This window comes from Papilio xuthus, unplaced genomic scaffold (assembly GCF_000836235.2).
Source record: "Papilio xuthus unplaced genomic scaffold, Pxut_1.1 DF825783.1, whole genome shotgun sequence".
Classification (NCBI taxonomy): Eukaryota; Metazoa; Arthropoda; class Insecta; order Lepidoptera; family Papilionidae; genus Papilio; species Papilio xuthus.
The window spans coordinates 1561712-1589030 of NW_013532866.1; the positions used below are offsets into that span (position 1 = coordinate 1561712).

At 34.3% G+C, this 27319-nt stretch overlaps 2 protein-coding genes across 2 annotated transcripts; both read right to left on the bottom strand.

Annotated features, from left to right (window-relative positions):
* Nucleotides 1-9399: 9399 nt before the first annotated feature.
* Nucleotides 9400-10383, bottom strand: LOC106125699 (uncharacterized oxidoreductase TM_0325-like). The gene is given in 1 exon segment (NM_001312314.1): nt 9400-10383. A coding segment is annotated over 1 exon segment (795 nt). The 5' UTR covers nt 10357-10383; the 3' UTR covers nt 9400-9561.
* Nucleotides 10384-17737: 7354 nt separating this feature from the next.
* LOC106125718 (uncharacterized oxidoreductase YxbG-like) lies at nt 17738-18726 on the bottom strand. Its single transcript, XM_013323018.1, has one exon. It carries the CDS (start codon nt 18654-18656, stop codon nt 17877-17879), a length of 780 nt encoding a protein of 259 aa, XP_013178472.1. The 5' UTR covers nt 18657-18726; the 3' UTR covers nt 17738-17876.
* Between the last annotated feature and the right edge of the window lie 8593 nt (nt 18727-27319).

Genomic DNA, 27319 nt, shown 5'->3' on the forward strand with positions numbered 1-27319 from the left:
TTTCTGCTTTAGGTAACTTTGACAATCAGAGACTTTAATTAGTGATTAAGTGTATTTAATAGAGATTAAATATAGATACTGAATCTTTAGCCTAAAATTAAGGGAGAAAAAAAGCTTTACAAAGCCTTTTGCTGATAATTTCATTAGTGGTGTCATTTTCATTACAAAATTTTTTTATAAGAAAAATTATATTCAAACTCTTTTCTTATTTTTTTTAAAAGCTTTTAATAAAGTTAAAATATTATTATTGGTCCTCAAATTAAACCTTAAAACACAAATTAATAAAAACAAAGTGTTTTTTTGTTTTAATTTGTCAAGTGGTATAAATTTGGAGGGAGCCAATTGTATGTAACTAAGGGAATGTTTAATTAACCACCTTAGTGCAGCAATATTGCTATATCTACCCTAAATGTTCTAACGACTTGAATTAAGTAACCTAAGTTTGAGTTCAGAGACTAAGTTAGTACACTTTAACTTAATGATGGAGACGTTGGCAGACATTTAAAGTAATTTAATTTGGTGTGAATTGATTTAACTTGTAAGTTAAATATTAAGCAGCCTGCATAATAACTAAGTTAACCAGAAATAAGACCAATTGGTTAATGAAAAACATTGTAGAATTTAAATGAGCACATCCGCTTTAAAAGTATATAAAAATAGCTATCGCCCGCGACTCCGTTTGCGCGGAGCCAAAAAAATCGTAATGAGAAGCCTATGTGTTCTTCCAGACTATGTTCGATACGTAGGCTAAATTTAATCGAGATCCGTTCAGCTGTTCTGGAGATACTATCAAACAAGCATCCATCCATCCAAACATTCCCATTTATAATATTAGGTAGTAAAATGTGTTATCTATCGTAAAAAATCTAGATTAAATTAAAAAAAAAAACGATTTTTTTAATATTACTTGAAAAATTTGAAAGCTTACTTGAAATATTTTTTAAATTATTTTACGAACTATGAAAAGGTAGAAAAACGAATGTGTAATTGTTTTAACAGTGGTAGAACCCGCTTTAACATCTTCGCACTAATTGTCCGGGCTCGCCCGGTGAAATGCCACGACCATACAGAAGACAGGCCTCAAGTGGAAGCGTTTCCGCGTTTCATCTAATGAGTGTGCGTCCCGGAGACCTAATTTTGTCCTTTTTCCCTTCCCACCCTATTTCTTATAAGGAACGGATGGGAAGTGTATGTGGACTTTCCGGATGATAGGATACATGGAAAAGGAAAATGTTTACTTTCTGTGCATCCTCTCCTCCGTCGATTAAAGGTAGGCAACACTAATGCGATTGTGTATGTCTATGGGCAACGGTCACTTCGCTATTTCAGCGATTTCAGGCGGCCGCTCGTTTGCCACCTTATGATATTAAAAAAGTGTAAAACCTTTTTTAGGATTATTTTATTCAAAAGTCAATATCTGAAACAAAGGCAAAAAGCCCTATTTCTACCCAACAAGATAGAAATTTCATATCTTTACCGGAGATAAGTTCTTACAAAAGCTTAACGAGAAACAAAAGACGGCAAAGGAAACTAACGCATAGTCAGTTAAAGTTTTTACTGTAAACTAAAGTAACTCTTAAAAAAAAACTATTAATAACAAAATTACATGATATTAGTCAAATATAACAAGACATGATGTCACCCTCGAACCCGTTCGCGCGTAATTAATAAAAGAACTTAATAAGTAGCGTTTGTATTTTTCTATGTTCTACATCTATGTCAAATTTCAACTTTATTTTTACAAACATCCATCCATCCAAACATTCGCATTTATAATATTAGTAACATGGTGCAGTAAAAATAATAGTAACAGTTGACTAGATTTTACATGGCAAATTTTGGTAAGGGCAGTGGCTGCTTAAGGACACTGGGCACTTTTATCTTGCTAACTAGCTGTCGCGACTCGGTCCGCGCGGATTTAAAGAAACTATTGGTCACAGCGTAATGTTATACAGCCTAAAGCCTTTCTCTACAAATGGACTATCCAAGAAAAAAAGAATTTTTCAAATCGGACCAGTAGTTCCTGAGATTAGCGTGTTTAAACAAACAAACTCTTCCGCTTTATAATATTAGTATAGGTATTATGAATGCGAAAGTTTAGATGGATAAAATATATATGTTTGTTAGAGTATCTCCAGAACGGCGGAACTGATTTTGCTGAAAGGCATTGATGTATAAAATAGTCTGGACGATGACATAGGCTACTAAGTATTATTTTTAATTCCCCGCGGACTAAGCCGCGTGAGACACCTAGTATTCTATATAATTTATTTGATTTAAATTATTTTTAAAATAGTTGCATTACTTAAAGTTTACCCACAAAGCGTCAATAGCCTTATGGTTAAGGGTACGGAGTTCCGATCACGAGGTCAAGGGGTTCTAATCCCGCCATTCGATTATTGTCAAAAACCATATCCTAGCACAAGCAATAGAGCTTAGTTGGAATGGTTAAAGAAATATTAGTAAATTTACAAAAAAAAACTGCTAATATTTCAATTAAAAAAAATCCTCTATAAATTTATGAAATACGAGTATAATTAATATGAATCAATAAAAAAACTATTGATTTTTATGAAGTCATTAACGCCATAGTGTATAAATCACTTGTAGCAGATGATTCACTTCCGTACAGTTGTCAGTTTAACGACATCATCATATTAACAGTCGACTTCTGTTCGCACTAAAACGCTAAATTGCTCGTAAAATATATAATAAACTATGTCTCCATGTGCCAACGATTATTCTGGCAATTGGCCAGCGATGTCGACAAATTATTAAAGAAAATAAGCAGTTATATTTGTATAGAGAATTCTGTTTTTTTATATTATTAAGTGGCAAAGAGAAAGCGACTCCTACTTAGAGTCATCCTCAATTGCAGATGCATTGCCTACTTTTGATTGACAGAGGAGATATTCTCTTTCTCTGCGTCCCACAGAACGTTTCCTCCTATGAGTCCACTCCTTCGTAATATCCAATTGCCCAAGTCAAGTTTGTATCGTATCAAATAGAAATTTATAACCACTGCTTACCCCTCTACAATACTAAGTTGAACGTTTTGAAATAAGCTAGTTTACTTACTACACATGAAGCTTGACATCCGCGAATAGGTTCGGAAATTAAACGTCAGATTGTCGACATCAAATTGAGTTTTCCAGTTCGTGATCCGCGGCGTTCTGAAAACAGATAGCAGGCAGCCCTTTTGTATTGGAAATGGAGCGCAATAAATCGATTTATTTGCTCTCCAATATGCGATATAGACTTATTAATTGTGTACTTTTTATTAAATACTAGCAGTCGCCCGTAACTCCGTCCACGCGAATTAAAAAACAACTTATTTAGCAGCCTTTGTGTTCCTTTGCAATATGTTCTACATCTATACCAAATTTCAACGAGAACGTTTAAGCCGTTCTTGTGATACCATCTAACAAACATCCATGCAAACAATCGCATTTATAATATTAGTAACCTTATCTTTATTTAAATTATATATCGTTTAATAAAAGTTAATATCGCGTGCAATATGATAGCAACTCTAAACTGAACTTTACAAAGTACCTTTGTTAGATATCTGCCACACGGGCGGAACGGTGCCGCACCGACATGTCGCCAGACAGTGTGATACACAAGTGACCGTGGGCTTCCATTGTATAACACCTGTACAAAAACATTTTTATTTCTTAAAAGAGAATGACAGGAATTATTATACAATATGTACTTTGTTTATGGAAAAATCACGTCATCGCTCAGTTATTTTTTAATATAGTCCTTACATTAATCCTTCTAATTTGAATTATTTCACGTAAATTTACAACAACGTTATTAACTTTAACAAGGAGAATATGAGAAGGTGATGTGGATTTGATAGAAGAGAAAACACATAGAAAGGGAAATATTCTCTTCCTGTTCGTCTTCCTCTCTGGCGATAAAAAAAGCGATGGCTTTGATGTAAAGGCGAGCAAAAAAACTAGAAATCGCAGTTTCGCTTTTGTGGCATCTATCTTATAATCGACGTCTAATATATTTAACATGATCTGATAATCCTTTATTAGTTTATAGCTTCAATCAAAACATAGTTAGAGTGATTCCTTTCGCTTTCGTAACTTAGTACCGAGCCTTCGGACGCTCTAAGTTACGTAACATTATAGTTAAGTTGGTGAAACTTTGTTTACATTACTCTGAACTTTAACTTAAGCTTTAAAGTAAGGTACAAACTTTACATGCTGGCTGTGAAGTGTAATTTAAAGAAAGTAGTATTGTAATTTTATAACTACACTAGATGTCTTTCTCCATCCACTCTGAATTAAAGAAAATTTCGTAGCCTAATAATCCATCCATCCATCCAATCGCATTTATAATATTAGTAAAATAAGCTTTAATAAATAAGCAATTCTGTACACACAAGAGTAGACAGTAAATATAAATTTAAATGTACCAAAAAAACAAAAAAAAATTATATCTAAATACACTTTTATTAAAAGGAGAGCCATACACGGATCGTCAGTTGGTAACAGTAAATAATATTCACCAAAAACGAACCGGCCTTTATAAATGTCGGTAAATAAAGGCTGTACGGCAACTGCTTGAAAATCCGTGTACCCGAAGTCTTGCACAAAGCATTTTCCTTTCAGTTTAAATGTTCCGATCTATTCCATATAACAATTCCTTTACTTTGAAAACAATCTTTCCAATACATTTGTGCTCTCAATCGTAAGGACATGTAAGGATATGCAAGAGTAAACATGAAAGCCTTAAATTATTCAAACTTTCGTAAGACATTATACTAAACTGACATAAAAACGGCTAGACACTCACGTATTTTCGTCCCGTGGCGGCACCGACTAGTTTCGAGCTAGTCAGTGCCGCCACCGGACGAATATACGTGTTTAGCCGTTTTTATATCAGTTTGAAAGCCTTACTTATTACTTAAAATCTCAATAACTTAGTTACAAGAGTACATAGTACGAATTAAAATCTATTGACAAACTACAATTTATTCTTAAACTAGCTATTGCCCATGACTCCGGCCGCACTGAATTAACGTAATTACTAGCCTGTGTTCTTCCGGACTATGTTCTATATATATACCAAATTTCAGCGGGATCCGTTCAGCTGTTCTGGTATATAACAAACATCCATCCGTCCATCTAAACATTCGCATTTATAATTATTGGTAAGATGATAGCGGGCACCGCAACTCCTCCGCATGGAATTAAAGATCTTAATTAGCAAGTAGTCTATTTGTTCTTCCAGACTATGTTCTACATCTATGCAAATTTTTAGCTAGATCAATGTAGGCGTTCTGGAGATACCTTAAAACAAACATCCATCCATCGAAATATTCGCATTTATAATATTAGTAAGATTTACACGATGTAATGAATACATCTCCTATATTATTCTAATACGATTCTTATTATAAAGCACGTACGAATTCCATTAGGAAATTAAATGTCAGCGTAACAACAAATTGAGTTACACTTCGCAGTCCGTCACTTTAGACATTTAAACAGATTGTGGCCTCTGTTAGCGTGGGTTTCCGAGATCTAAATCTATATATAAAACATACCATCTATATCATTTATCTTTAACAAAAAAGACACGGTTAGTGTATTAGTTTAAGATGAAAAGATTTGGTTTTTATAGATCACCCGAAATCGACGTGTTTGTGTGTACATGTATGAATGTAGAAACGAAAGAGGTGTATAAGAACCGTGGCCTCTGCCTATTACTATTTGATTTGTATTCGGTTTGTTGCCAGAGCGTCGGTGACTCAGGAGTCAAGCACTTGACTTGCAATCTGCAGGTCCTGGGTTCGAATTCCACCATGTACCAAAGTGTTTTTCTGTTTTTATTTACATATGTACATTTATCCGACGTTCTTACGGCGAAGGAAAACATCGTGATGCAACCTGCACATATCTGAGAAGAAATTCATAGATATGTGTGAAATCAACCCGTTCTTGGCCAGCGTGGTTGACTATGGCCTAGTCACCCCCAACTTAGGGTAGGCTCCGAGCCCCTCGTTGGGGACATATAGTGAGCTGATGATCGATCTATTCGTTTGATATTCAAACATAAAGTTTTTAATTGAATTGGTATAAGAAATACTATTTCACTCTTAATAATTTGCTAATATTTTTTAAAATACAAAATAACGGTCTTGAAATTCATAAGAGCTTCAATATATCAGCGAGCAGTTAAATTGTCCGTGATATTGAGTTACGGCCCATAATCGAAAGTATGCTGAGTGGAATAAACAAAATATAAGAGGCTTTAAGAAATGTTTAAATCTTATAAGGTTTAAATATTTCAACACATTGATTAATGACATAGAAAATTGTATATACTACTAGCTGTCGCCCGCGACTCCGTCCTCACGGAAGAAAAAAAACTAAATTAGTAGCCTATGTGTTCTTCCAGACTATGACAAATTCTACATTCTGTTCTACATCTATGTTAAATTTCAGCGAGATCCATTTAGACGTTCTGGACATATATACTTTCAAACAAACATCCATCCATCTAAACATTCGCATTTATAATATTAGTAAGATAAGATTGGCGTGGTAAAGAGGGGAATTTTGCCATTAAGTTGATGAACTTTCAATCCATTCTAACCCTTTAATACCCAGCGTAATATACCGTAAACTAAAAATCTGTATGTTGGAACGTAGTGTTGAATAACTAAATTATGTTCGGTCGGACGAATATTTTATGAACCCCTTTTAGAATTTATGAGCAATATCCATGTTTCCTTTTAAGGGTTTTTGCTAATGATTTTGTAAAGTTATCTAAATTGGGCTACAATATCATAAGTTTTAAAAAAAACAAATCCGTCTGACTGTAGATAATTATAACTATCATACAAATAAGTCTAGACGTTTTAGGCTAGATGTTAATTAAACTAACACACATGCAAAACTCCATAAAAATGTAATTTAAGAACGCACTAAATTACCTTACTGAGTCAATGTGGTGACCAAATCATTTTATAATAAACAATTAAATATTAGTAGACTGTGTGTTCTTCCAGACTATGTTCTATATTCATATCAAATTTCGTCTAGATCCATTGAGACTTTCTGGATATTCCTTCAAACATTCATCCATCTAAACATTCGCATTTATAATATTATAATAGTAAGATTATTTGTTACTTTATCATTTTTAATTAAGTATCTAATACCAAATAAAGCTTTCTCTTAGCAATTTCGTATACGCGTACACAACATGAAAGCTTTTAAATGGCACATATATAATGTTCGCGTATGTTTCGTATTTAAAACCGACAATCCGTCAGAGCCTTTCTCGCTACAAGCACTTTGCGCAAACCGCGAAAATCTTTGCAAAGAAAATGAAAAGAAAATTAGGTTTTTTTTTATAAGAAAAACTTCGCCTCAAAATAAAGTCAAATCAGATTACGAAAATATAAATGAGGCCGCTGAAATGTTGGAACAATTAGTCCGCGCGAAAACAAATTAAGCTAATATTGTTGTTGACATAAATATTAAATTAAAATTAAGGTTGAAGTCTACCAAGATTATCAGACTTGATTTATTGACACCTGAAACTATTGAACTGATAAAACTATGTAATGAATTATTGCTGTCTTTATTATGACAGGCGCTATTACATACCTCTTATTATTAATATCGTCGAAATTTCCATAATAATTTAAAGTAGTTTCAAAAAGATTAAAACATCAAGTATATTAAAAGTGATTTATCTTATGAATATCAATATTACATTACTGTAGTATTGTTATATTAAATTAATTGTGAATCTCAATGGGGATTAAACTTTGAGTCTGCAAGAAATTTAATATTTTCGCTATGAATAACAAATTTATTCATCCGAGCTCGTTGTTTTATATTTATTTAAATTTTATCTAACGACATTATTATTTATGTTTTAACCCTTTATAAGTAAAACTTTAAAATATGTTTTTAAAGTTTTACTTATAAAGTACTCGCTGAAATTTTGCACAGACGTAGAACATAGATTGGAAGAACACATAGGCTACTTATAAGTCTTTTTTCTAATTCCGCACGGACGAAGTCGCGGGCGACAGCTTGTAACTATATTTTACAGTAATGGTTTTTAATCGAAACTTGTCGATAATAATGAATATTAATTACAATAAATTTAAATAAACAATTAGAATAATAAAAAAAATTATATTAATACATGTTATTTATCAAAAGAGAGCAATAACCGAAAGGGAGAGGAGTTCACGTATTGATTAGCTGTTAAACGGGTAAAACACATTTTTACCATTTCTGAATTTTTGATTACCCCAATACATATATTGTCAGGTCGTTACCATCTAACAGTGGTAGAGCCCGCTTTAACATCTCCGCACGAATTGGCCCGGCTCGTCCGGTGAAATACCACGACCACACAGAAGACAGGCGTGAAGTGGAAGAAATTCCGCGTTTCGTCTGATGAGTGTGCGTCCCGGAGGCCTAATTTAGTCCTCTTTCCTTTCTCACCCTTTTTCTTATAAGGAAAGGAGAGGAAGTGGAAGTGGACTTTCCGGATGAGAGGATGCATGGAAAGAGAAAATATTTTCTTTCTGTACATCCTCTCCTCCGTCGATTAAAGGTAGGCAACGCATATGCAATTGCGTATGTCTATGGGCAACGGTCTCTTCGCTATTTCAGCGATTTCAGGTGGCCGCTCGCTCGTTTGATATAAAAAAAAATCAAAACGTAGGTTGAAACATAAATGACATTTTATAATAATTTATATTAGAAAATACAATAACAACAATATCACGCACATGTACCAGAGTGGTAGGAACAGAGACCTATATTTGACTCGGTTCTGACACATATCTAGCTTCATACATCGTATAGACATCATTCATACATCTGCTCGTGCACCTCGGTATTGCATGCTCTTAATATCGCCATTCTTGATTATCCGACCGACACAGCTGCTCAATTTTAGCGCCAGAAAGAGAATGTTTCACCTTACTAGTCCTCTACCATGTCAAATCAATTTCATCTTCATCCTCTACGAAAAAAGGGTGATATAGGAAAAATAAATTAGCCTCTAGCACACGCACGCAGACGAAACGTAGAAATATTTCTACTTCACGCCCGTATTGTGTCCGTTCGTGGTGTCACAACATACAAGCAAGCCATTTACGCTGCTGCTTATGATGCTGTGGTGTCTTACATTGTCAAAAAATAAGGAATTTTGAAATTAAAATAATTTGAATCCTTCTTAACCCTTAATTCGATGGTGTCCAGCGTGACGAACAACTAATTAAAAGAAATCTACTGAACTAGTTTAAAGAAAATTACGTAATTTTTTTGCTACAAAAAATTTCGTGGAATTAATGACAGGATTATACTTATTTATTGTGAAAGGAATTTAAACAAAAAAACAGCCTTTTACTAATAATTATAATTTTATTAAAAGTGCTAATATAATGGAAATACATAAATAAACCCGTAATGCCATAAACTTTGACAACTTAACAAATTTTCATTATCTTGTGCAAGAAGTGAAGAAATTTCTTGAAGAAACTCTAATTTACATTGTTCAAGGTCATTAGTAAAATTTATGTTCAGATAAAGCATTAAGACCTGTCAATAATAATCCTCCATCAACAGCGTAATCAGCACCCGTTATACCACTAGCCTTATCACTGGCTAAGAATAAAGCCATTGCAGCAATTTCTTCTGGTTCCAAAACACGTTTTAAAGGTACAATATGAGCACATGCTTTCAATGCTGCATCAATATAATTGTCACTTATCCCAGAGTTCAACATGAAAGGTGTCTTAACATATCCCGGAGAAATACAATTAACTCTAACACCATAATCTGCTAATTCCAAAGCTGCTGATTTCGTGAAATGTGTCAAACCAGCTTTAGCCACGTTATAAGGAACCATATACTTAGTTGTTAAAGTCGCACATATACTAGATATGTTTATAAGATTTCCTTTACTTTCAATTAAATGAGGAGCTACGTTATTAGTAACAACAATTGCTGTTCTTAAATTAATAGCTATTGTTTCATCGAATTTCTGTAACAAATTAGGATCTAAAATACTTCCCGAACCACAGATGCCAGCGCAGTTAACAACTATGTCAATTCTATCAAATTTCCTTACAGTACTGTCTATTGTCCGTTTAACATCTTCATCTTTAGTTAAATCAGCTATTATTTTTATGACTTCCACTTTCTTTGCTTTACATGCTTCAACAGTTTTATCTAAATTCTCTTCGTTTATATCGATTAGAGATAATTTAGCTGAATTTTCTGAAAATCCTTTTGCTATTGCAGCTCCTATTCCAGAACCAGCACCGGTTACTAAGACAACTTTATTGTTAAAATTCATAATGAATACGTGAACGTATACTACAAAATGTTCTATCCAATTGTTAACAGTTTCAAAACATCTTTTATATACCCAATTGATACTTTATATGTTAAATGTATTCATAAAAAAATAGTGTCACTTGATAATTACAAAAAAACAATATTATTGGAATTGTTAATTAATTGATAATTGTAATTTATTATTTAAATTAAATGTGTACTTTTATCATAAAACTACGCGAAATACTCTAATTTATGCGTTTTCATCCAGTACTGATAGGCATTGAACATAACATCAATAGTTTTGTATAATAAATTATTGACAAAATTAAAAATAATCTTACTTATGGACGAAGACATCGTAACGAACAACTACCGAAAACATATCCTAAAGGATGGTACGATTGACATTTGTCGGGCATGTCGTCGTCCCGGTGAGTCCATTAGACATATCGTTTCCGGCTGTTCTCGGCTTGCGGACGGTGCATACTTGCATAGGCACAACTGGCCAAGATCATCCACCAGCAACTTGCCCTTAAATATGCCTTTGTGGATGCTGAGGTACCGTATTACCAGTACCAACCTTCAGCCGTTCTGGAAAATAGCGATATCACGCTCTACTGGGATCGATCTAAATATTATTACGGATAGGACTATTGCTGCCAATAGGCCCGATATATTATAATAGTAATATTAGACCGGTCTGAGAGTTGTGTAATGTTAGTCGATGTCACTATTCCACATGACGAGAATCTCGCGAAAGCTCAAAAGGAAAAAGTGTTAAAATACCTAGATTTGGCTCACGAGGTTACCGCCATGTGGCGTATGAAATCGACTACCATAATTCCGATAGTCGTATCGGTAAATTGACTAATAGCGAAGAGCTTCGACCAACATCTCAAGAAGCTCTCGCTACACAATTGGATTAAGGGCACGATACAAAAGGCAGTTATCCCAGAAGCCGCGCGCATCGTGAGAAGGTTCCTGTCACTGTAGCCCTGACCACTGGTTGTTTGAGTCATGGGACTCCGCAGCCGGTGGTGTTCTATTTTTAATATAATATGTTTTGTATATATTTTTTGGGTATGAAATGTACTATATTAAAAATATGATAAATAAATGTATAAGGATATCAATCTTACTAATATTATAAATGCGAATGTTTAGATGGATAGATCGAAGGATTTTTGTCTCAAAGTATCTCTAAAATGGCTGCTTGGATCGGGATGAAATTTAACATAGAGGTAGAGAATAGTCTAAAAGAACACATAGGCTACTAATTTTATTTTAATAATTTTTAATTCCACGCGGACGCAGTCACGGGCGAGGGCTAGTAATGTAATAAAAAATAATTAAAATAATTTACCTTGCATTTTGATTGGCTTCGATTTATATATTTGTGTTGCATACGTTTGTACTAGGTAGAGACGGATGGGCCGCGGATGAGAGCGAAAGCGTGCCCGTGGTCCCGTCCCGATGCGTTGGAGGAACAGAGAGGTTTAGTGGGTATGCCTCCGCTATGGAGGAGAATCCCACATAACTACCGCGTCCTCCCCGGGGCGCGGAGTATGCATAAAGCATTCCTCTCTGGAAAAAAAAGGTAGAGATGGATCAAGTTCATCGAGAGTGCATATGACAATGGGCAATTTAAGCGCCCCCAGGTCAGGAATTCAAGATCTTGGTTAGGCTACAAAAAGGTTATCTTTTTTTTCTAATGATAAGGATGACATTAGTTGGACGCACATGTTCTGCGGCACGAGGAATACGACCTTCTCCAACTAATTATGATGGGCAAAATCGCAAGCAAAAGACGCGCTGGACGAAGAAAGAAATCGTGGTTGCGAAATATCAAGGAATGGACGAATGTTACCAGCGTGGAACATTTATTTCACTTGGCACAAGATCGGCGAAAGTTCACTGAGCTGACCGCCAACCTCCATTAAATGGAGAGGAACCTTGAGAGAGAGAGAGGAATGACAAGACGTTTATGGGCTGTGAACGCTTACGATAAAATATTGTCAAATATAAATGTTATTTTACAATTTCATGAAATTAAGATTAACAACGGAAGTGATCAACTGGTTTGTTTTGCCTTCATTGTGAATTTCCGGCGAACAAAAGATATTAAATATTAAAGAATTAATCAACAGAGTACTTTTTCCGTGAAAAGAAATTTTCTCTTTAGTCTTTTATAAAATGTTTTACAAAATGAACATTCGTTTGGACTCATTAAACTTGATGAAGTTAAGAAGAAATCTTTAAATTTAACTTTCGCCCGTAACTGCGTCAACGTGTTAAAAAAAACAGTAGCCTGTGCGCTATTCCAGGCCACGAATCTATTTCTGAAGGTCTATCAAGAATTGGCGATATGCGTGTTCGTAACGTTATCGACAAAATTGGAGCCTGAGCCGTGTTAAGTTACGATACAATTAAGAGGTTCACGAAACCTTTAACTAATATTGTTTACAATTTGTGGAACACAAATTGATCATTAATTTCATAGTTAAACTACATTACTAAGCTTAAAAGTAGCAGTGACAGATTTAAGGTTAACGCGTAATCATCGCATATTGAGCGGGATAAAGATATGAATCGAATATAATAATATAAGGGAATGGACGAATAAGAGTTAACCTTTACCGAGTAACATATTACGAGGAACACTACCGTTTTACTTGTGTTGAGCAATGTTCTTATATCTTTTATTTTCTTTGGTAAAATAAAGAGATCAAGAAAAAGCGAGCATACCATTTCCTTAAAGGCCGGCAACGCATTTGCAGTTCCTCTGGTGTTGCGGATGTCCATGGGTGTCTTTGTCCACCTCAGTGTTCAGCCCTCTCGTTTGCCCCCCTCTCTTATAAAAAAAAACAAATGACGGCAGTGTAATTCCGTGATTACTATGTTAGCTGACCTTCATATTTTACTAATATTATAAATGCGAAAGTTTAGATGGATGTTTGTTGGAAGATATCTCTGGAACGGCTCAACGGATCTTGATAAAATTTGTAGAACATACTCTGAAAGAACACATGGCTACTTAGTTTTTATTTTAATTCCGAGCGGACGGAGTCATGGGCGACAGCTAGTCAAAGAAAGTGTGACAAGGAAAGTTTTGGGCATGTTTATAGAGGGGGATACTAACAAGATTTTCACAATAAAAAGATACATTTTTGACTAATAAATGCAGAACTTTTTCTGCAATTCAACCTTTGTAAGTCATTTTTACGTAGACGATCTTTTGTTTTAAACCTGTGACTTGATAAATGTATTCCTTAACACATTGGAATAAGGTTTTTATTAGTTTGTACGATTTCTTGTCCATTCTGTTCAATTTACTTGGACTTGAAATGTTTTGTTGTAGAAACAAAGACTGTAGACAGACTGTCTTGATGTTTTGTTCAAATGTTTCTTAAGTTATTTTTTATCTTGGTAATCTTACTACATACTAATATTATAAATGTGAAAGGCTAAATGGGTGGATGTTTGTTAGAAGGTATCTACAGAACGGCTGTATTTGGCTTAGATGTTGAACGTAAGCTGGAAAAAGACATAGACTACTTAGTAATTTGTTCTTTTTGCCACGCGTATGGAGTCGTGACCGACAGCTATTTACTTATAGATGCGAAAGTTCGAATTAAAATGGATGGATGTTTTGATGGTTGTCACCACTTAAATCCAAAACTGCTCAATCGATCTGAACGAAAGTCACATAGATTAGCGCATAGGCTAAGCATTTATAATTCCACGCAAACGATGCCGCGGGCAATATCTTGTGAACTTGCTAAGAATAATGCTAAAAAAACTTTCCGACATCGTAAATTACAAATAGCAATATGCTTTTTATAAATCTTCTCTCCAGAGTAGAATTTTATTCATGTCTAAATTCAATTATTGCCTGACACTGGTCGAGAGATATATTGTGACAAGGACAAAAGAGTAAAGCTTTTCACGTGAAATCATTTAGAGACGCGTTCATACGATACGACAATGCACTAGCTTTTGTAAACCAATCTATAGTAAGTAATAAAAAACATTGGCCAACGAGGGTTCACCCATCACGAATATCGAGTCATAGTTGAATAGAGTAAAGTAGGTACAAATAATTAATAATATAAGTAAAACATAAATAATCAGAACTGGTGAAGCCTTTCAGGTCACAATAGAGTTGAAACGTGGAAACACGTCGGCTCGACCAATGCAATACCACGATAACAAAGAAGATAGGCGTGAATTGGAAGAAATTCTGTGTTTCGTACGATAAGTATGCATATCGGAGGTCTAATTTTAATTTCTCTTTCCTATCCCATCATTTTCTTATAAGGAAAAGATGGGAAATGGTAGCGGACTATCCGGATGAGAGGATGCATGGAAAGGGAAAATATTTTCTTTCTGTGCATCCTCTCCTCCGACGATTAAAGGCAACGCATATGCAATTGCAAGTCTATAGGCAACAATCACTTTGCTATTTCAGCGATTTCAGGTGGCCACTCGTTTGCCAACTTATGATATAAAAAAGATGGGACTATAAAGTGGATTCGATAGAGAAAATTACGATCTGTTCGTCCCTTCCTCCATTGATGACATGCAGACAATGCATCTGTAATTGCATGTCTATGAGCATCAGTCTCTTCACTATTTCAGCGATTTCAGGTGAACGCTTGCTCGCTTGCTACCTTAAGATAAACAAAAATATATTCTACTTCATGTCAAGTTATTCAAACTTTCGTGAGACATTATACTAAACTGATATATAAACACGGCTAAACACTCACGTATATACGTCGGTCTATAATATAAACTAGTCGGTGCCGCCACCGGACGTATATACGTGAGTGTTGCAAAAGGTTTGATTGTAAAATGATTTTATATTCTAACTATATTCCCAACTACGTGTAAAAACTTTACCCATCTGTGAGTCGTGCAAAAATACAAAACTAGTAACGTAGCAATGTATAAAGAAAGAAATGTACGTGTAACTACATAAAATAGGTCACGCTATCTCCCAGCGGCTAGTCTTTGACTTTTAAATGACCAGGACTTGTCACTCGCGCTATCCCTTTGTAAAATAAAAGCGAACAATAAGTTCTAAACTTGTGCTTGCTTGTTTACTCGTTTTATGTAAGGACTGTCAACCGCAACTCTGACCGGTCGGACTAAATTAGTAACCTATGTGTTCTTCAAAACTATGTTCTACATCTATGCTTTCAGCGAGATCTATGCAGGCGTTCCGGAGATACTTTCAAACAACCATCTATCCATTCATCTGAACATTCCCATTTTTAATATTAGTAAGAGTAAGATATACATTTAAGTTAGTGTATTATTGTAAATTTAAGTGTGTCCAAGGGCTGGCGCGCATTTCGGAAAAAGTTTGAGCTTGGCCATTCAACGGGGGAATGCCGCAAGCATCTAACACTACCGTGCGAGCGCAGCAATTTGGGGTCGATTTTTTTTATATTATTTAGTTTCATTTATTAACCTTATTTTTAATATATTATATTTCACATAAAAATTAAAAAATTATACAAAATATATTATATTAAAAATAGAGCACCACCGGCTACGGAGTCCTATGACTCAAACAACCAGTGGTCAGGGCTGTAGAGACAGGAACCTTCTCACGATGCGTGCAGTTTCTTTATTTAGTTTTATTTTTAGTTTGGTTTAGTTTTAGTATATAGTTTATTTAATATAGTACAAATTAATTCATTTGTTTTGTGGTGGTTATTTAGTTATTATAAACTAGTCTGTGTTCATTAAGATGTGTCATGGGCACATGTATGATTGTCACCTTTACCTCACACACTGATAAGATGACGGAATTTATTTGGTACAATAGTAGCTACTAGTCCTTTTCTCTATAGTCAAAGACAAGTACACAACTACTTGAAGATAATCTCCAGTCGGAACGCGAGGAACTTACGAGCTTTGCTACCTGCATCCTGCTACTGCACAGAGATAAAATTAATTAAATTTATTTTAACTGTATACATTGCATTTTGGTACTGTCTTACTAATATTATAAATGCGAATGTTTGGATGGATGGATGGATGCAAGTTTTTTTAACTGATCTTGATGAAATTTAGTATAAATGTAGCACATAGTCTAGAAGCACACATAAGCTACTTTTTTATTCTGAGCGGACGGAGTCACGAGCGACAGCTAGTATATTATAAATGCGAATTTTAAGATGGATGGATGGATGTTTGTTACAAGGTATCCTCAGAACCGCTAAATTAATCTCGCTGAAGGTATTAAGTTTTTTTTTTAATTCCGCACGAACAGAGTCGCAAAAAACAGCTAGTATGCTATAAATACGAATGTATAGATGGATGGATGTTTGTTAAAAGATACCTCCAAAAACCACTCAACTGATTTTGATGAAATTTGTCATAGATGTAGAACATTAATTTAGTATTTTTTTAATTGTGAATAGAGTCGCGAGCAACAGCTAGGTTAATATAAGATTGATTGTGATAACATCAAAGTAATTGATACAGGTCAATAATATGCATTAATATAAATATATTTAAACGTTGAAAGCCAGCTCGTATATTTTATTTATTCAATGCAATATATCGATTATCGACCTTCCAATCTCACAGATAATTTAACTGGCCGATGAAATATCGAAGAGCTTCTGAATTTAAAAAAAAAGATTATTCTTTGCCGATTAATTTTTATTATATTATACACTTTCCATCAACTTAATATGTTTTAAAACCAGCTTTTCATTTTTTATTTATTACAGTGATTTGAAAACTAAAAGTTGATGTAATTTGAAAGCCTCTATAAATGGACTGGCTTTAAGATGAAGTATTTTATGCCTATTTGATTTACGCCATTACAGCGCTGTTATTAAATTATTCAAACTTTTGTGAGATATTAATAAATTTATACAAAAACGGCTAAACACTCACGTATATTCGTCCGGTGGCGGCACCGATTAGTTTCGAGCCCATCGGGGGCTCTTTATCAGTATGAGTGGGACTGTTATTATTTCGCGGACGCGGCTCGTCGCTCACTGGTATTATTGTAGCGGTGGTAAGGATTGGAACTAATTATTATAGATAGAATTAACTCTCACGTAATATCATCAGGCGTATTTACATTGGAACAAAGCAAAAACTATCATCTAGAAGCAATCACGTATCCATTTATAGTATACCAGTGTTTGAAAAGAAGTTCATTTTTCAATTACATTTTAACATCTTACACTTGATATTCTAAGTTTTTTTCATACGTTCCTTGTAACTTATTTATTAAACTTGTTGGAAATAAGCTTACAACTATTATAGTTTAAATAAAAACCACAGAATCTAATTGAAAATTAATTTTATTAGTAATAATAAAGAACATAACGCATATAAAATACTTTCAATCTTATTAATGTTATAAATGCAAAAGTTTAGATGTATGTTTGTTAGAAGGTATCTCAAAAAGAGTTGAACGGATGTCGCTAATAGATAGAGAACATAGTGTGGACACACATAAGCTAATTTTTTATTGCATGCGGCCGACATCGAGTAATAATTTAGTTAGCGTAAACTAACCAGTCCTTTCAATAGCATTCCACCATCAATTAAGTAATCCGAACCAGTAATACTCTTCGCCTTTTCGCTTGATAGAAATAGCACCACTTCTGCTATTTCTTCCGGCTCTATCACAGCTCCTAAAGGTGTACAATCAACACTAATATCTTTTAATACATTAATTTCTTTCTCACTTAAACCAGAATACTGATAAATGTTAGTTTTCACCGGTCCTGGTGATATGGAATTCACTCTAACACCTTTATCAGCTAATTCTGTTGCTGTACATTTAGTAAAATGCATCAATCCAGCTTTTGAAATGCTATACGGTAGATTACTCTTTGTTATTAGTTTAGCTGCCACGCTGCAGATGTTAACTACACAACCTTTCGCATCGATTAATGCATTAACAGCATAATTAGTTAATGCAACAACAGATCTTAAATTAACTGCTAAAATACGGTCGTATATTTTCATTAAATTATTACTTTCAATACTAGCAATGGTGAATATTCCAGCACAGTTAATTAGTATGTCTAATTTCCCATACTTTGCCACAGTATCATCGACGATTCGTTTTATATCTTCATCTCTTGTTAAATCTGCGACAATTTTTAATACATCTTTATTATTTGTTTTACATACTTCAGCTGTTTTATTCAAATCTTGTTCATTTATATCGATTATTGTTATTTTAGCCGATTGTTTTGCAAATGCTATCGCAGTTGCAGCCCCAATGCCTGATCCAGCGCCAGTTATTATAACCACTTTATTGTAAAAACTCATTTTTAATATTAAATTTCACTTTCAATGCTTCAATACAACACTTTTTTTTACTGTTGTTACAGTACAGTGTTACATTTGCGTATGCAATATAATCAGCGTTTCACATCGCATACTTATACCATTCTCTTATCTTAATAAGATTAAATGCAATTACCATTTTATAGTTTTAATGATGCTTTTTTTGGTGATAAAGATCAACGAACGATATCGCATATATATCAACTTTAATTGCCGCTGCCTTTAGCTTTGGTTCTACATAAAATACGGGCATTTTACAGCGACTTCGTCTAATAATGTAATCTATTATACCTATAATGCGCTTGGTGGTGTAGGGGAAAGTGGAGGGCACCAGACCACGAGGAAGGTCGCCCATGAGATGGACCGACCAAATCAGAACGGCCCTAGATGTTTCTCTACATCAATGTACTAAAAAGAGAGCCACTAAGGGTGGCGGCGCCTCGTGTAGCGAGTCATTGATACCTGATGACCACAACCGGTCTGAAAAGACTGCAGCAACAAAGAAAAATATTAATAAATATTGCTTATGTGATCCGGGAACAGTGTAGCTTACTAATAGTGGATTTTTCTTAAATTGCTTTTGTTTAGTAGCCCTTTTAGCAAACAAACAACCAAATCTTTCCTCTTTATAATATAGATGAATGATAACTAAGAAAACCTATGGTCAACCCGCTATGGGCCAGGCCTGGTTGACTAAGGTCTAGTCATCCCTATATTACGAATACTCCCGATGAGGAAATATATGAGCTGACAAAAATTTGATCTTTAATTCCAAACTGTCTTGCAGAACCCTATGAGCAAAGGGATTTATAGCAGTATTAGCAAATCCTCGTAAAGATATGTTTAAAATTGTAATGCAATGTTTATGTCTTGGTCAGTTGGACTTAACTTGGACTTTGAGAATTTATGGTTATGACATAAATATTGACACTCGTATCTCTAAAGGTGGGTTTTCACGGATGCAAAAAGCATGAGACGAACTGAAGAAGTACGGTCTGCGTCTAGAATCGCATACCATGAAATCCAAGATGGATTTAAAAGTGTTACCAAATAATCAAATAGCCATCTATAAAAGAGTTATAAATAGAATGATTACGCGGATTACCATACCTTACCGTACCATTTACGATAATTTCCTTCGTCGACTTATCTGCTTTGTTTGCGAATTATATCGTATTATTATTTACATATTATCTTTAATTGGAGTTAAAAAGTGTCATCTTCCTGATATTCTCAAATTTACCTAGGATTGGTGCACCAGATTTTCGTCCTGCAAATCTATCTGTCGTCATATCATCATGTCACCTTTCACGCAATCCATCCATCTCTTCCTAAACCTACTATTACCAGGATACCCTCTCCACACTTATCTCCACACGCTCCAATAATCTTTTACTTCTCAATTATAACAAATGTATATACAAATGTTTCTATGTCATTTTTTAATTATTTCAGTTATTTATCTTGTTTTATTTTAATGGCCTTAACTATTTAAACTAGTCACCTGAAATAATCTTCATATTTCAAAGCGGAAGCCTAAACGTCTGGGTTGTCTAAAGTTTTGAAACGTTAAGGCCTCTCTAGGCTTCAGAGCTGATGCATAAAATCAGACATTAGTTGTGTATGCAAATCTTACTAATATTATAAATGCGAATGTTTAAATTTATGAATATTTGTTAGGAGGTATCTCCATAACAGCAGCGTGGATCTCGATGAAATTAGCCATAAACGTAGAACATAGTCTGGAAGAAAACTTAGGCTACTAAGCTTTTTATTCCATGCAGACGGCTAGAAAGTAAAAAAGTTTAACAAAAAATTATGGTTCGAAAATCGGATACATTTTGTTTATGTTTTACTGGTTAATCGCCGGCGACTTCGTCCGTTCGTAATTAAAAAAAAACTTAATAATTAGCCTATGCCTACTTCCAGACTATGCTCTAAATCTGTGCCAAATTTCATCAAGATCCGTTGAGTAGTTCCGGAGATAACTTCTTAACATCCATCCATCTAAACTTTCTCATTTATAATATTAGTAAGATTATTTCATAGAATCTATTCGATTTTATCTTCCTAAAATCAGAATGTTTAATCCCCAACGATCCACATTTCCCAATATTCAAATTAAGTTATCATATATTCAAAACAAGTTAGCCCCAGTGAAGCTTTATCGTTTAAAACATCAAACCGACCCTATGGTAATTTGAGTGTGATGTTTGTATCAACTTTGATGATTAACTTCAAAAGTGGGGCAAACTACGACTAAAACAGAAGATAAGTGCCACTAACCTTGGGTTTCTGAGGCTTAAATCTCTGTTTAAAACATATTGTTATCTCTGTTTTATCAAAGATGACAGGGATGACGATATGTTTTACACAGAGATTTTCACCTCAGAAACCATTGGTTCCTTTTTCGTGTTTTATGCATTGGGTAGCGTGAATTTATTACATTTTTGCCGCACTAAGACGGTAACTAGTCACTAAGGAAATGTATATTACTTGTGCTTAATCTACACTAAAGAAGACACTTTATATCTATCATTAATAACTGGGAAAATGCAACAAGAATTTCCTTTATTCATCTTATACTACTACTGATAAAGAACTGTGAAAGTGTTAATGTTTTTGAAAATAAACTTAATTTATATCTCATCGCTGTATTGTCATAATCTATCCTCAATATTATATATATACTAGCGGACCCGACAGACGTTGTCCTGTCTACACGTCTTTAATTTGAATAAATTAATATGAAGTTAATATTTGATGAAAATTGTGAATCTAAACCATTCCCAGATACCCTTGAACACACGCAAAAAATTTCATCAAAATCGGTCCAGTCGTTTGAGAGAAGTTCAGTGACATACACACACACAGAAGAATTATATATATAAAGATATCATTTCTGTGAATTTAACTTCTTATAGTTGTACTTAGGTCTGTTTTTGATTTATATTAATCTTATATAATGTTACTATCTTTGTACTAGCGGACCCGACAGACGTTGTCCTGGCTACGCATCTTTAATTTGAATATTACTTAAATTTGACACTGCGATGGTAGCGCCGTCTGTCGGATCCAATGTAAAACATTCCAAAATCATCAACTACTAATAAATTAAAAATTAATTTAAAAAAACATTGTCCAGCGGACAAAATTGTGAATCTAAACCATTCCCAGATCCCCTAGAACACACACAAAAAATTTCATCAAAATCGATCCAGTCGTTTGAGAGAAGTTCACTGACATACACACTCACAGAAGAATTATATATAAAAAGATTAGCCGGCAAGCCCTTTTGTTCTATTATATTTTACATTTATACTCATTGTAAGCGAAACTTTGTGTTTTTTCTGAGTAACTAAGATCTTTAAACCGATATAAATGCCAATTTTTGGATGGATGGATGTTGAAAAGTATCTCCAGAAAGACTGCATTGATCTGTTGAAATTTGGCACACATGTAAAACATAGTCTGGAAGAACACATGTGCTACTAAGTTTTTTTTTAATTCCACGCGGATTAAGTTTTGGGCGACAGGTTATAATAAAATTTAAAGTAAACTTAATTATTTCCAATATTATATGCATCGTGAATAATAAAATCCTCAATTACTTTTTCACTTTAAGTGGAAACAAAACATTGTAGACATCGTTTCTCTCGTTTATTCAACAAAATCCGTGAAGTCAAAGCAAATGCATTTGCATAGAATGAATAAACACACGCTCTATACCTGGAAAAGTATAAAAGACAACTAAATAACGACTTTAAACCCTTGGAATAAGATACTATATTGTTTGCTTTAAGGCAAAATAGAAACAAAAGACGTTCCAGCAAAAAGTCGACCATTTCCTCTTTTGTTAAGCTTTTGTAGAGTAAAAGATATATAGTGCTATCAAGATGGACGAAGTTACTTCTGAAATAAAATGAAATCTTACTAATATTATAAATGGGAATGTTTGGATGGATGTTTGTTAAAAGGAATCTCCAGAACAGCTGTATAGTTCTCGCAGAAATTTGGCATAGATTTGACATAGTCTGCAAGAACACAGGCTACTTACTTACTATGTTGACGAAGTTGTGGGCGACAGGTAGTCTGAAATAAAATGAAACTATTACTAATATTATAAATGCGAATGTTTGGAGAGGTGCATGGATATCTCTAGAACGGCTGCATGGATCTCTCTAAAATTTGGTATAGATTTGATATAATCTGGAAAAACACATAGGCTACTTAGCTTTTTTCCACACGGACGGAATCCCGGGTGTCAGTTAGTATATTTATAAAACTTACAATTTACATTATATTATTCTGAGAGCTGTAGCTCTCAGTATCCACACTGGGCGTTCCAGTACGGGATTACATTTTTCCAGTTGTAATCCAGTTTCGATTATTATCTATTCTAGTTTATTTATGGTAAAAATATTTAATGGTTTGAATGATTTTTTTCTAACTTATAAAGTTGAGTCTCCATTATATTTTTGTTTATTTTTAACTTCGGAGATACTAAAAACTGTTCAAAATACTCCCAATTGATCGGCGTTGTCGTCTTTAACAGTGGTAGAGCCCGCTTTTACATCTTCGCATGAATTGGCCCGGCTCGCCCGGTGAAATACCACGACCACTACCACGACACAGAAGACACGCGTCAACTGAAAGCAATTCCGCGTTTCGTCTGATAATTTAGTCCTCTTTCCCTTCCCACCCTTTTTCTTATTAGGAAAAGATGGGAAGTGGTAGTGGACTTTCCGGATGAGAGGATGCATGGAAAGGGAACATATTTTCTATCTGTGCATCCTCCTCTGTCAATTAAAGGTAGGCAACGCATATGCAATTGCGTATGTCGATGGGCAACGTTTACTTCGCTATTTCAGCGATTTCAGGTGGCTGCTCGCTCGTTTGCCACCTTATATATACCAGATTAATATAAAATAAAAATAATTTATTCATTGTATAATTGTAAAGGTTTAACATATTAGGTAATTCCTTGTATTCATATTCTCCATGTATAACCTAAATAAACTTTCCAACCGCCAAGGGATCGTTCGAAATTTAAATTCAAATAACGAACATTTACGCAACGAAAAGTTTACGTGAAAGCTTTCTTATTCAAAGCTTATGAAAATATTGTTATCGAACAATGAAAGGGATATGTAAAATATTCCCCAAAAAGACGTCTATATCGGTCTTTTGTAACTTCTTTAACTTGATGCTAAGCTTTCTTGAGCTTTGTTATAACTTAAGTCGACATATTTTTCTAAGTAAAACATACCTTAACTCATTGGAATAAGGTTTCTTCTTCTGCTAGCTCTACAGCCCTTTGTGGGCCTTGGCTTGGTCCAGCAACTTTTTCCACCTCGGTGTATCTCTGGCCACGGACTTCCAGTTTGCTATGCCCACTTTTTTTGCGTCCTTATTAACGCCGTCTATCCATCGGAGCTTTGGTCTCCCTCGACTTCGACGACCTTCGGGATTACTCGCCATAACATTCTTAGGGACTCTGGCTTCATCCATCCGCTCCACGTGGCCGGCCCATCTAAGCCTGTTCAATTTGATGTGTCCCGCCACGTTCAGCTCCTGGTGCAAGTCATAGAGCTCTTGGTTGTACCGGCTTCGCCATTGGTTGTCTTCGCACACGGCACCAAAAATACGCCTGAGAATTTTCCGCTCGAACACTAGCAATAAGGTTTATATTAGTTTATTATTACATCAGTTCGATTAAATCTTTGAAGAATTTATACGGATTTATTTCAATACGTCAATTATGTTTTATGAGTGATTTGTAAGGATCTTTAAATTTAGATGTCGGTACAGTTTGCAAAACGTTTGTAAGTCATTTTTTTAGTAAACATCTTTATTTAATCTATACATATGAAAAACAATGAATTATCTCTTTGTAATATCGAAAGAAAATATATTTCGTACACACGATGTATTTATGTTACTGAAAAAAAAACAATTTTTAACATTTTTGTCTATCTGTACGTATGTCTGTCCGCAAGGCCGCGTTTGTTTCATGTAATCTCCGGAACGGTTGGAGCGATTTCAACAGGACTTAGACAGAAAAATAGCTGCTGCAGGGGAGCATATTCTGGATACTTTTTCAATTCTGCGCTGATACATCAATTCAAGTAGTGCAATAACTATTTTGCTTATTAAAAATATATATGCACAAGTTTAGATGATAGGTTGATAGTAGGTATCTCCGGAGCGGCGGTATGGATCTCGATGAAATTTGCCACAGATGTCGAACATAGTCTGGAAGAACACATAGGATACTACTTAAGTATTATTAATATCGCACGGACGGAGTCGCGGGACACAGCTTAATGAATAAAACTTTTTAAAATAGAAATTTAAAGACTGAGACAAATGGCGTAATTACACAAGCGTTTGGATTGTAATCGTAAACGGGGACGCGGCTTAAGTGTGCTACACTGGCGCCTACGGTCAAACGTCAAACTCTTAGCTTGAGTGTCGCTTAACCTGGATTACATAGTTAACTATGTAGTCAAAGAATCAAATTCACATCCCACTTAAGGATAAATATACAGCAGGTCTAATTTTAGTATCCTTTCTTATGAAAAAAGGATGGATAGGGAAAGGAGATTTGACGGAGGAGGGCTCACATAAGCAGGGGACATATCTATAGGTTAAATGAGCATTTTTCTATGAATAAAACTTTTAGTACTAGAAGAAAAAAAACTTGTACAAAAGACATAAAAAACTTTGTTCTCTTTACAAGCGTCTTTTGTTTTGCTCCAAGCTTTTGTAAGTAAAAAACTCGTAATTAAGTCTTACTATAAAAAAAGTCACAACAATCTTGGCATTTGAGAAAAGCACGTATTTTCCTTATTTTCACTTTATCATGTTAAATACAATAGTGCTGTTAAAACACTTTTAACAAGGAATTTTAAAGTATTCACAACTTCATTTTCACTTAAGGTTTATCTTACGGTGGGATTTCATGGCCTGAAATACATGTACAGTCGCGGAAATCAGCGGTGTTCCACTTACAGAGAAATTGTCTTGTCCCTTGCGTGACAAACATGGTTCTTTCTAACGTCTTGTTACAAATAACCAATTAGATAGCAGTAAGATGCATAAATGACGGGATACGAATGAAAAGCTATTAGCCATGTGCCACTGACCTAGCAGTTTTGAAACAAAAACATTTAAAAGCTGCCTCCCATTGGTTATTGTTCCGCGTCAGATAAAGTGAACACCGCAAGATTAACTGATTGTACAAATATTCTCATCTCTTTCATTCTTAATGAAAAAAAAGAGATATGTCAATGTATTTTCGTATAGGTCTTTCGATAAAATAATAAACGGTTGGATAAAAGGTTTTGTAGTTATGATATTTACAGCTGCATTTAGAGTCTTTAAGTCGTCATTGAAAGATATCAAGAGAAAAAGAAAATAAATATAAAATTTTTTATTTATTTGAAAGCGGAATTCTTTGTAGAAATTTGCAACTCAGTATAAAGTTAGTTCAGTATTAAGGATTACTTTAATTTCTGAGAAGGTTCTTAGTTCCACTAAATGAAATGGGAAGACGTAGCCAGTTCGCCTTACATAATTGCTTTTTACTACTTTGTATTTTGCCTTATAAAACACTAGTAGTTGTCCGCGAATTTTCCGCATAGAGTTAAAACAAATCTTACTACTATTTTACTATTATATAATAATATTATAAATGCGAAAGTTTGTTTGAAGGTTTCAGAACGACTAAACGGTTTTTATGAAATAACTTATTAATTACGCGCGGACAGCAATAGATATAAATATATATACATACTAGCTGTCGCCCGAAAGTCACATACATAAACGCTTTCGCTTATGTATATGACTTGGACCAAACATTTAAAAGATCTAGATTTAAAGATCATAGTTTTACGTAAGAATGAAGGTTTGTACGTAGTTTTCGGCACTTTCTTGGCATGACTTCAGTTGATTAACATTTTACTGCACCCGGTTAAAGTTTCGTAACTACTTTTTTTAAATAATTTATGCGCAAAAAGCTCTCTGACGTTTTTAAAATTATTATGTAAGTTTACTATGCGCTCCTTTGTCTTTTAATCTTTTGATACTTAAAAAATATTACTAATACTCTTTAGAAAAGTTACACACCAAAACTGTCACCTACCGTTGGTTTCTGAGAAAGAAATCTTTATATAAAACATATCGTCATCCCTGTCATCATCATCGTACCTGTAACATCGACAAAACAGAGATAACAATACCTTAAATGGATATTTTGGCCTCACAATCCCACGATTTAAGAGCTCGTACACTTCAAATATTTTTTCACCGAAATGGGTAACTAACAAAGTCCTCAACTGTACAAATAAATATATTTAACAGCTTCAAACCATTTGCAATTCCATTTGGATATGAATTTTATAAATTATTTTCAATTTCGAAATATCGATGGTGTCAGCGCATCACTAGCGTAGTGATGTACATCGCCTTATTGCATCGGAAGCTGACAATTTATCGACATCTATATTAACTTCGAAATACTTTAATGGAGTGCCATTTACATTGAGCCGTGCTTCGAATGAAAAACGAACGATGATTTTGTATCGAAAATTGTTTAAAATATATTTCATATTAAATTCTTTACGATATTTTAAAATGAAAAT

What these genes read in the sequence shown, in the direction of transcription:
- LOC106125718 (XM_013323018.1), bottom strand. Translation starts at nt 18,656, where the DNA reads ATGAGTTTTTACAATAAAGTGGTTATAATAACTGGCGCTGGATCAGGC.